Source organism: Rutilus rutilus (genome assembly GCF_951802725.1).
Source record: "Rutilus rutilus genome assembly, chromosome: 17".
Lineage (NCBI taxonomy): Eukaryota > Metazoa > Chordata > Actinopteri > Cypriniformes > Leuciscidae > Rutilus > Rutilus rutilus.
The window spans coordinates 34,518,380-34,529,933 of NC_140230.1; the positions used below are offsets into that span (position 1 = coordinate 34,518,380).

General features: G+C 37.0%; 1 protein-coding gene across 2 annotated transcripts; it reads right to left on the reverse strand.

Moving 5' to 3' along the window:
• Positions 1-4,533: 4,533 nt before the first annotated feature.
• LOC311275956 (leukocyte elastase inhibitor-like) lies at positions 4,534-11,554 on the reverse strand (the record flags this gene model as incomplete). 2 transcript variants are annotated; one of them, XM_084385328.1, is made up of 7 exons in its annotated part: positions 4,534-5,575; positions 5,688-5,855; positions 5,955-6,097; positions 6,318-6,435; positions 6,522-6,662; positions 6,842-6,913; positions 11,387-11,554. In XM_084385328.1, the coding sequence occupies 7 exons, from the start codon at positions 11,552-11,554 to the stop codon at positions 5,174-5,176; spliced, it is 1,212 nt and encodes a 403-aa protein (XP_084241454.1). In that variant the 3' UTR covers positions 4,534-5,173. The 2 variants fall into 2 exon arrangements, with proteins under 2 accessions (XP_084241454.1, XP_084241455.1); XM_084385329.1 differs by lacking the exon at positions 11,387-11,554 and adding an exon at positions 7,122-11,324.

Genomic DNA, 11,554 nt, shown 5'->3' on the forward strand with positions numbered 1-11,554 from the left:
AAACTTAACATTAATCTTGTACAAAAAAAACAAAAAACATTATATTACGCTTAATTTTAGCATTTACTCTCCCATTCAAGTGCCATCGGCAAAGCATGCTGGGAAATAGACATCCCAGCCGTTTCAGTTAAACTTAAGTTTGTTTAAATTAAAATTAATCATTTCATAAAACTCAAAACAATGAAACAGTTCAGTTTACTTAAAATATATCAGTTCTGTGAACTTAAAAGAAAAAGAAAGTGCTAAATACTCATAAAAGTTAATTTGACTGAACTAATTAGTTTAATTTAAGTTTGTCCTACTCAAACTAATTAAGTATTTTGAGTGTTAGGGTTTACAGTGTGGAGTAAAAAGAAAAAGTGACAGCTAGCCCCAGTGTCCCCTACACGTGGTTCCAGAAGGTCATTTAAAAAAAAAAAAAAAAAAAAAAAACCACTAATGTCTGAGAACCACAAATGCGTCTTTATTTTTTGTTTTTGTTTAAATGAAAAGTATAAACGCTTTTATTTGAAGTTGAATAAGCGTCACTCAGGACCCCACAATTCGTTCCAGCCTGTGTGCACTTTTATGTCCTTAAACGCTTGTTTTTTGGGGTCGACAGCTTATAAAAACTTATTTCTGGGTGTTTTAGTTTGTTTGCTGTACAACTAGTCACATAGCATCTTTTAGACATTGTTTTGTTTTTGTTATAAGTCATAAATGACAAGGATGCAGCCAGCTTCTCGCAATGCAAATCAAGACGGTTGGTCAAAAGTCAATAGTTTTCTGTCGACATTTAGAAAAAAAAAAAAAAAGAGAAAAAAAAATGCAAAAGTTTTGCGCAAATCTGTAATGGAAACGCGCATGCAAACACATGCCACTACCACTGGCACATGCAATGAAGATCGAATGTGCCAATACGCATAGTGACATTGGATTCTGTGCGTCATGTTAATGTTAAAACTGCTACTGGAGATTTCGACGGCAGGAAAATACAAAAAGCAAATTTGACTGTGAACGCTTTATATAAAGACAATATAGGAAGGTCTAAATCCGGGTGATCACTTATATCAATATTACATATATCGTCCAGCCCTAAAACTTTTATAGTTTGCAGTGTTTATTTAAAAACATAAAATTATGCAAAATATAAGATGGAAAATATTTAATTGATGATTTGTCAATACAATATATAACAATACAATGTATAGGGTATGATTTTACCCCAAAAGTCAACATATTGACACAAAATGACAACTGCAAATCCACGTTTCTCTGCCTGGAGTCGCTATTTCTGTGAATTGCAGCGATTCATTTGCTTCTCTTTGCTGTAGCTTTGTCGGGCCTTTCCCATTTCTTTTGGGCCTAATTACCAGCTCAAGCGCCCGGGCGGACTAGACAATATACCCAAAACAAACAAACCAAAAAAAATCAAATACAACAAGAGCAACAAATGGGCTCCATAGAGCTGAAAATACAAACATTAAAATAAAATCAATTCATACCTGTCTCCAAGATCCAAACAAATTCACATGCGAACCTCTCGCATACGAACACCATGAGTGTTGATTTATTTTCCGCTGGCCAGAAACAAACGCACCTACTATTTTCATTCCTACCCCTGATATTTATACTTGGCTAACCACACCCCCTTGATTCATAACTTTACTGCCTTGATATCACCCGCTACATTCCACCCCCTCAAAATGCATCGACGACCCGACGATGTAAAAAAACAGACTACAATTCAATCTTCTTCCACTACCGATCTTGGCAAATGATAGGGATTAGAATGTTGACCTGCTGTCCTTCTAGAGGATCTCCGAGGACCTCCCTCTATTAACTGAGGGCCCCTTTCCATTTCAGTCACGTGACCTTGATCCTCCACTACTGACGACCCTAAATGTTTAAAGGGAGGGCCCAAATGTTCAGAGGGAGGGCCAACATCTTCAGGAGACTCAAATTGCACCATTCCCAAAGGATAAAATTCTACCCCATCGTCGTCTGTTGCAAGTTTCCCTTGTTTCTGCGTACCAGCCCTAGGAATCTCATCAACTCCAACTGTGGCCATTGGCACACTTCTAAGCTCAGTTCTATATACCTGTCGCATTGGGCCATCTTGATCTACTGGAATAATCGAGTAAGGAGCCCCCCATTCTTTAGGCTGTCGCACTACCCTATACAAAGTAGAGTCCCACATGTCCTGAATCTTGTTACGACCCCTCACTGAATGATTACGTGTATAAACAAGAGCACCTTCTCCAATACCCATATCTGTTACTTTGGGCTCATAACTTTGATCTCTTAGCTGCCTCCTAGACTCCAGCCGCCACCTCACATGATCATAGGCCCCTTCCAATAGCTCCTGGTGCTCTTTCACCCATTCTTCCACAGAACATTCTCCTACCTCTTCCGCCTCAGCACCCAATACAAAATCAATAGGTAGCCGAGGCTCTCGACCAAACATCAGATAATATGAAGACCTACCAGTTGACTGATGAACTGTAGTATTATAAGCATAAACTGACTGGGAGAGGTACCATGGCCAACGCCTCTTCTGGTTAGGGGGTAAAGTACGCAACAGATCATGCAGTGATCGTTCACACTGACCGTTGCCCTGTGGATGATATGGTGTTGTGCGGCTTTTTTGAACATTATAAACCTTACAGAGCTGCTGTATCAGAGTACTTTCAAAACTTCTGCCCTGATCTGAATGTATCCTACTAGGGGGTCCAAACAAACAATATACAAACAAACAAAAAAGAAAAGAAAAGAAAAGAAAACTAGTCCGCCCCAAGGGCCTTTCCCATTTCTTTTGGGCCCAATTACCAGCTCAAGCGCCCGGGCGGACTAGACAATATACCCAAAACAAACAAACAAACAAACCAAAAAAATCAAATACAACAAGATCAACAAATGGGCTCCGTAGAGCTGAAAATACAAACATTAAAATACCTTTATTATTCATATTAAAACAATCACCCCATGTTAAGACAATTTAATACTTTAAATCAACTCATACCTGCCTCCAAGATCCAAACAAATTTACATGCGAACCTCTCGCATACGAACACCAACGAGTGCTGATATATTTCCGCTGGCCAGAAACAAACGCACCTACTATTTTCGTTCCTACCCCTGATATTTATACTTGGCTAACCACACCCCCTTGATTCATAACTTTACTGCCTTGATATCACCCGCTACAATAAAAATACGCAATGAAGGAGACACGACTACTATCGAGGCTAATGCTTACCGGTGTTCATACACATCATTTGTGATATGACAAAGAACAAGGAAACAAGTGTTTAAAAAGCATTGAAAGACACTCACTGTTGTGTTTTTGTGTGAAAGAAAAAACTGTCTCTGAAAATAAAAGTGCTGTCAGTAATAATTTCTTATATGTGTTTTTTCGCATACCACTATGACTGGTGCCCCTGGGTGTCATGACTCATGTCAATGTCAGTGTGTCGCGATGATACACAGCAACTGACATTATTGGCATGTGCCAGTGGATAGTGGCATGTGTCACTGACATTATTGGCATGTGCCACTATCGACTGGCACATGCCAATAATGTCAGTTGCTGTGCATCATCGCGACACACTTACATAAAGTGGACACACGCTGGAACAAATGGGTAGATTGTGGAGATGTGGGATCCTGAGTGACGCTTATTCAACTAAAAAAAACAAAAAATAAAGACGCATTTGTGGTTCTCAGACATTAGTGTTTTTTTGTTTTTGTTTTTTTGAATCTATGCAGTGACTTAAGTAAGATATTTTAAATTACCTTCTGGAACCACGGTGTAGAGGACACTGGGGCTAGTTGTCACACCTTTATTTTTTTTACTCCAGTGTGTGTGTGTGTGTGTGTGTGTGTGTGTGTGTGTGTCTGAGGGCAAAACTCTTGACGTGTTGTTATCCTCAACTAAAACAAAAAATTACTTTGGGTAGTTAAAATAAAGATGAAATAAAATATAAATATTAGATGGAAAAACTTAAAAATAAGAAATGTTTATTAATACATTTATTTTGATAAGCTAATCAAGTACTAAAAATGAAATAAAAATGAAGGCTAAATTGAATGGAAAAACCCACCTGAATAAAATCAACAAAAGCTCATAACAAAATAACTCAACTTAAACTAAAATTATGTTTTATTTTACATGAAATGCAGTTCAATTGCAACAACAATCTAAAGTATTCCCGAACTTCATTAAAATTCCTAAGTTTATCAGCAACTTTTTTACAGTATTATGAAACAGAATTCTCTTAATGGTAAAAATATATTATTTTAGTCAATACATTTTATATATATATATATATATATATATATATATATATATATAAAACAACATATACACCCTGATGTTACATTCATAAAAATAAACTTATTTTACTAATTAAAATGGTATTTTTTTTTTTTTATGGTTTTTTCCCCTCAACACTCTTTTCAGAAACCAGTTTTCTTTGAGCTTCATTAGCACCAGAGTTTGACCACAGTTAATTTGTCACAGCGGTTTACAGTAAAAAAGGACTCAAAATCAGGTTTTATTGAAGAATTGTAAATATTTATTTCATTGATGTTGAATATACTGTTGCAGTGAATGCATACACATAATATGTAGCCTCATAAATGATACTTTGGATTACCCTTTAATAAACTACTGCCTTTGGATTCTCAGCCTTTGCGTATCCGAGCAGTTTGTAACATTTATCATTGATATACTATTATAGTTTTTGGTAATATTTTCAATTAGATTTCCTTTTTATTATAGGCTATTTTGTTTTCATTTTAAAGTTTTCGTAATTTTGTTGTGTACATTGACATTTCCAGTACTTCAACTTAAACCAAATATATATTTTTTTTCAAGTAACTTTTATGATTTTAGTTAATGATAATAAGCCTGATCTAAAATGATTAGGAATTAATGTATTTCAAATAATTGTAATGCAGGTCCTACTTACCCTAGTAGGATTAATATTTGTTTGAAGGAAATCATTTTTGTAAAATTTTATATTATTAATTAAATAAGTCTTTCTCCTGTAAATTGCAAAAGATCTGTTGGCACATATCAATTTTTTCTTAAACTGTTTTGATTTGTAGTAGTTGTCCCGAGTCTCCTCTACTCATTTTAACCAGATCATCACCTAAACTAGCTGGAAGCGTCTCATGCAGCAGGACTCACTCATGGAGAGCAGAAGCGTCCGTAAAACAAAATGCTCTTGGTTGGATTGTGTCGGATGAAGAAAAGGAAAGGATGGTCTGCGTTGAAGACCTGGGGGATCATCAAACAGTCCATCATTACGACGCCAGTGGCTGCAGCCGCTTCGGTTCCTTCCTCGTTGACTTCAACAAAGGCTTTATGGATCACCTTTGACATCACCAGGTCGTTGTTGGAGGACATGCCTGAAAGATTCACCTTCTGCGGGTCAAAAACATCCTCCATTCCCATGCTGATCAGAAGACTCTTCATGTCGTATTTTTCCTCCATCTTGAATCTGGGCAGAGACACTTCAACCTCTTCTTGACCCATGACTTCTGGTTTGGTCCATTCCATGAGCTTCTCGTAGGTCAGTGCCTTTTCAATCTGGATAATAAGAGGGACATGTCAGATGAATAGTTGAAATAGTCAAAATGAAAACTGCTTCACAAGTAAACATCTGGCTGGTCACGGCTGGCTAATTAAGCATTCAAATCACCTTCTGAAGGCCAGTGGTGTCGTCTTCCATCTCGTTAGGAAGGATGATCAACATACTGAGATTCTTCCCGTCATACGGCAGCTCCAGAACCTGACTGTTGATCTCTGGGATGAAGGCCAGAGGAAAGTACTTCTCTTGATACATCATCTTCACTGGTTTAGTTTGATTCTGCCAAACATCAATGGAAACACATTATAACCTTTCATATTTCATCATGACTGTTACAAATATTAGTAGAATAATATACAAAAGAGCATGAAATCTCACCTTGCTCAGCTTAAACTGCCCATCTCTGGTGGCTTTCTTTGGGAATTTCTTCTCCCAGTTTCCTTTGAAGTAGATGGCGTTCACCAAAACCAGTTTCGTCCACTCATCGATGGCTCCCTGTGGCAGCAAGTCCTTGATCTTCTCTAAAATACAAATGGACATTGTTCACTTTGAGCAGTGATTTGAACTGGTTGGTTTGATATTGTTACTATAAAGCTCAACTCAAGAACCCATGAAGCCAAACATGGCCCTTGAAAAGACATTTTTGCTGAACCTAAAGTGCTGCAAAAACATGAAATAACTTTTATTTGTAAGAGTGTAGAATAAGTTTCAAATTAAGAATAAGTTTATGTTGGATTTCACCTTGTGTTTTTTTCTCCACCCATTGGTTGATGTTGAGACGAGCAGCCTCTGATTGGTTCTTGAAGTCCACCTTCTCCAGTCCGGCTTCATAGTAGCTTTTTGCGTCATCGAGGAATTTCTGTAATACAGCAAACCGATTGAGGTGGAAGTGATAATAGAGTTGAGAACATTTCCAGAACCTCCAGTGAATAAACCAAGTCTTACCTCAACAAACTGGTAGGATTGGTCTCCGTAGAGGCGGTTGGCGAGACTCAACACATACGGGACTCCTGGTTTGTTCAGATCACTCATGAACTTTTTGAAGCTGGAATGAATTTGGTCCTCAGGTTTTTCCTCTGGACATTTCTGTTTGCATCAACAATATCAGATTTAATCAGTTGAATCAGACGAACCCAAAGGATACATGCATCTCTACAGTAAATACAGCTGTTCATGCAACAGAACCTTGACAGAATGTTAGCTAAAGTTCTGAGAACGTTCCCTGTTAACTGGGTTAGTGTTTGATGTAAATATTCATACGAAACCTTGAGTTCAGCAGGAGTCTGAGGATTCTGGGTTTGCTGCATCATTGGTGGTTCATTGTTAAAGCCCAGGACCTACACAACATTGATATGGTAGAGTTAATAAAGATAACTTTAACATATATTGTGAATGCACTTCTCAAATGCTCATTAGAATAGTTTAGAATGTACTAGAAAAGACAATGAAGAACTGATGATGTCAAACACATTCTTTGTAGATTTTGGCCCTCAGGCCTTTGATAATTAAATGAGTGGAAAGAGTGATTAATTGCTGGCACTTTACTGTTTATGCCATGCCTGGAACTCAGTTTACATGTGGTGCGTCCAGAATCGAATACTTCCCTACGCCAAAAGAGTAAAGCAAGGCAAGTTTATTTATATAGCACATCTCATACACAATGGTATTTCAAAGTGCTTTACATAGAAGAAAAAATAAAAAAATAAGAATAATTAAAACAGTTTTTAATAAAAAAAAATGTAATAAAATACAGTACAAACAGTCGGACGAACAGTGGCACAGTGCTCATTCAGTAAATGCACAGCTAAACAGAAGTGTTTTGAGTCTGGATTAGTATGCACTGTATTTGAAACACAGTTGGCGAAAAGTCCCCGGATGACCTACTACTACTTCCAAGGTTCTGAAGTGCGCATTCGATGGACACTTTACTATCCCATGAGGCCACGGGAGAGGATTTATGAATGGCAGTGAAGCGACGCAACTGATGCTGGTTGGTCACGTGACAGTATCAACATGGTGGATGTAGACCGTCCGGATTACGTTCATAATACACATTCATACTTCATACAACACGCTTTTTAATGCCCACGAAGTAAATTCAAATTCAAATGTATACATACTCAGACAGTTTGTGATTTCAGACCCAGCCACAGATTAGATCTCGTTCAGGAAACAATTTCCCGTTAGTGAAAGCATTTTTACATATATAAAATGTAAATGCTATATACAGAGATGGGAAGTAATGAAGTACAAATACTATGTTACTTTACTTAAGTAGATTTTTCTGGTATCAGTTTACTTCACTATTTATTTTTCTGACAACTTTTTACTTTCACTGTGCTTTCAACTTATATTTTCAATCCTGGCTCATTACTTTAATTCTAATCTGTATTTGCTGACATGATCAATACTATTTCTTGTCATTACGTGCCTTTTTGAACAGAAAACATGACTCCCCCATTGGTGTATAAATCTCTTGACTATCACGCACCACAGACGTAGGCTATAAGCTCCCACGGAGCAAAGCAGAAGACAACAAGAAGAATAGCTAACGTTATGGATGAGACAGAGGGAGTTAAAGATGTCGACATGACTGAGAATAGAGACATTCCTGATCACGCACGGCCATATATGAGGGAGATGTTTGAAATGGTCATTGATAAAAAGGATTCCTGGCGAATGCGCTACAAATTGTGTGAACCCAAAAAGCACAAAATGCTGGCTTTCAAGAATTCGCTGTTGAATTTAAGAAAGCACTTAAAGGTTGTCTATGACAGATAATGCCCAGATTTTGAAGCGATTCGCAGGGGTTCAGATTTAGGAGCGGCTAAGGATTATTCCCTAAAATTGTATTTCTCAGTGTTTGTATAAGGGATGTTGCCACATGTTGCTGGTGCTGATGGCACACACATTAATATTCATTCTTTAGGACAAATTGTTTAGGCCAGTGAATAGTCCATGTCACCAGGTGAAGTGTAAATTATGCTTGCATTATAATTTTCTTTCTGTTTGTACTTAAATAGAATTTACAGTATAACTCGCCTAATTTTTTTCATTTTTAAAGCTTGTAAAGACAAGAGGCAAAATCATCCTACAATCTATGATGTGGCCTAGGGGACGGCACATAGTTTCTTTTTCATCAGCTTAGTCTTTTCTCTGTTTGTGTATTACATGGTGGTTGTTCAGCCTGGATACATTCATTTGCTAACAAAATTTGAAATGTAAGTTATTTTGTATTAAAGCATCAATAGGATGTGAGGTCCAGTTACCAGCGCAACACTAAAACAGGTAGTAGTAGCCATTACTAGCCATACTTTTTTACTTTACTTTGAGTGAAAGGTTTGAGACCTTGAGTCTTTTTAAACATGAGTATCTGTACTTCTGCTTTAGTGAAGGATGTGTGCACTTTTGCCATCTCTGGCTATTGTAGGATTACACATTTAATAATATGTTTAAGATCTGCTGATCCTGCTTCCTTACATAACATCACATGAAAAACTAAGGTGAACTACACTGTATTGGGCATTCAAGGTGAACATGATGGCATCAATTTACTGATTAGATTCAAAATAGTTTCTATTGAAGGGGTTTTGTTATCTTCCTACTGAGAGTCGAACTATGTGTGAAATGAATGTTTACATAGTCTTAGTTTTTGTGACCATGTGATGTTTATACAATTTGGGGGGTACCATTATCTTCAGTCGGGGGTAATTGCCTCAATTGTCTTTAGATGATTAGATTTATTGGTCATCTCTAAGGCTGTGTGTAAGGTCAACACTTTCAAAGAATGTCAGCACCTTTAAGGACAGCCCACTGAATGCCTATGAGATACCATGTAAAGTTCCCTTAGTTAGACTTGATGACTGCAGCTACCGACAGCTCGTGTCCTCAATAAAGAATCCTGCTGAAGAAACAACCAAGTCTCCTGGTCTTCACTTCTGAGTTTCCAACACTATATAGGCTATCTAAATATAATATCAACAAACAACATGATTAATTAACCTTGAGAGCTGTAATAGTAAAAATGTGCTAAACGTTTACGATAGAGTCCCACATGTAATACTCAGCTGTGGGCGTTTACACTGAAGTCTCACAGCAGACACGCCCCTTCAAACAGAGCGTTCAAATCAGAGGCTAAAATCAGGATAGGAAAAAGCACAGGATTCAACTCAACACTTGCAACAAATAATGGGGAAGCATGAAAATGGTATATGTGTGATGAATGTGATGTTTTAGAAACAGTAGAGCATGTATTTTTTAAATGTAACATATATGATGATCAGCAACCAGTAAATCTCACAGTTTGAGAGATTCTCAGTCACATAGAGCTGTTTTAACCTTTTTAAAAGAATACAGGATTAGAGCATAGGATATAAATGTATGGGAATCGTGATGCTTCTGCCCATCCTGGAAGTTGAGGGGAAAGAGTGAAAGCTGGAGGAGCTGAACATACAGCGCCAGCAGAGGGTGGGTGGGGCATTAAACAAACAAAAAATACAGATTACAGATACCCAGTAAGTGGCGATAATACTCCTATTGAGTGAACGACCATTAACAAGAGGAAGAAGAAGAAAAAATGCCTTTTATATATAAATGATGAATTTTTTTTTATGTTAAAATCCTATTAACATCATAAGTGCACCCCAGCAAACATTATAAAACAATAAAACAAAACAGTTCATGACCAATTTAAAATCTGGAATGTATGCAAAGGCTTGCGTCACTCGCTGGTCCCTCTGTCTCAGTCTACTCTCTCGTCACCCTCTTTTAACCCTCATGTGGTGTTCAAAACCCTATAACACCTGTGGTGTTCCCGGTCAAAAATGACAGGCCCATAAAAAAAAGCTTATAAATCACTCATTATACCATATTTTCACCCAATCTTGGATTCAATCTTTTTGTCAACTTGTTCTCTTTCAATTAGGACTGGTTTTATATTTCTGTTTGCATCTGATTAATCATGGGCCTCATTTATCTGAGAGTAGGCATCTCATTTTTTGAGTAAAAAAACAAATAATTTATGAGTAAATTTGGAAATATGAAAAAAAAAAAAAAAAAAAAAAATGGCTACTGTTGATCACACTAGTCTACTCTAATATTTCACCAGGAATTTTGTTTTGAAACTTTTGTTTTGTAAAAAATATGGCACATAGTCACACTTGTGGTGTTCCCGGTCAAAAATGACCGGCCTATAAAAAATAGCTTATAAATCACGCATTATACCATATTTTCACCCAATCTTGGATTCAATCTTTTTGTCCACTTGTTCTCTTTCAATTAGGACTGGTTTTATATTTATATTTGCATCTGATTATTCATAGGCCTCATTTATTTGATAGTAGGCATTTTTCTCAATATTGCCAAAATTATTAACAAATAATGCTTTTTTCACTCAAAAACTGAGGTGCATAAGCTCGGATAATTAAATGACTCCTACAATTAAACTGTTTGAAAATTGAATACAAAACCAGTCCTAATTGAAAGAAAACAAGTTGATAAAAAGATTGAATCCAATTTTTGGGGATAATATAGCATAACGAGGGATTTATAAGCTATTTTGTGTAGGCCTGTCATTTTTGACCGGGAACACCATAAGTGTAACAAGGTGAAAAAAACAACAACAAAAAAAGTTAAAAATAAAATAAAATAATTGGACAAGTTGTTATAGTCTCTGTGAACAAAGTCACTAAGTTTCAGTTCAATGCGATAACATTAACTAGTATTTTCAGGAAAAAGAAAATCTTCTCCAGTCAAAATTGACATGAACACCACATGAGGGTTAAAAGTATATTGTGTGAGACCACCACCACCTTAATCATCTGAGCCGCTGTGTTTCCTCTTGCACCGAGCGACACCATGGCCAGAGCCAAGGAGAAGCTGACAGGAGAGAAGAACACATTTCCTGATGCGTTTACTCCACTGATCTCCTTGAACAGGTTGAGGGAGAACTGTGTGTTTGCTGCAGTCAAAGACTCCAT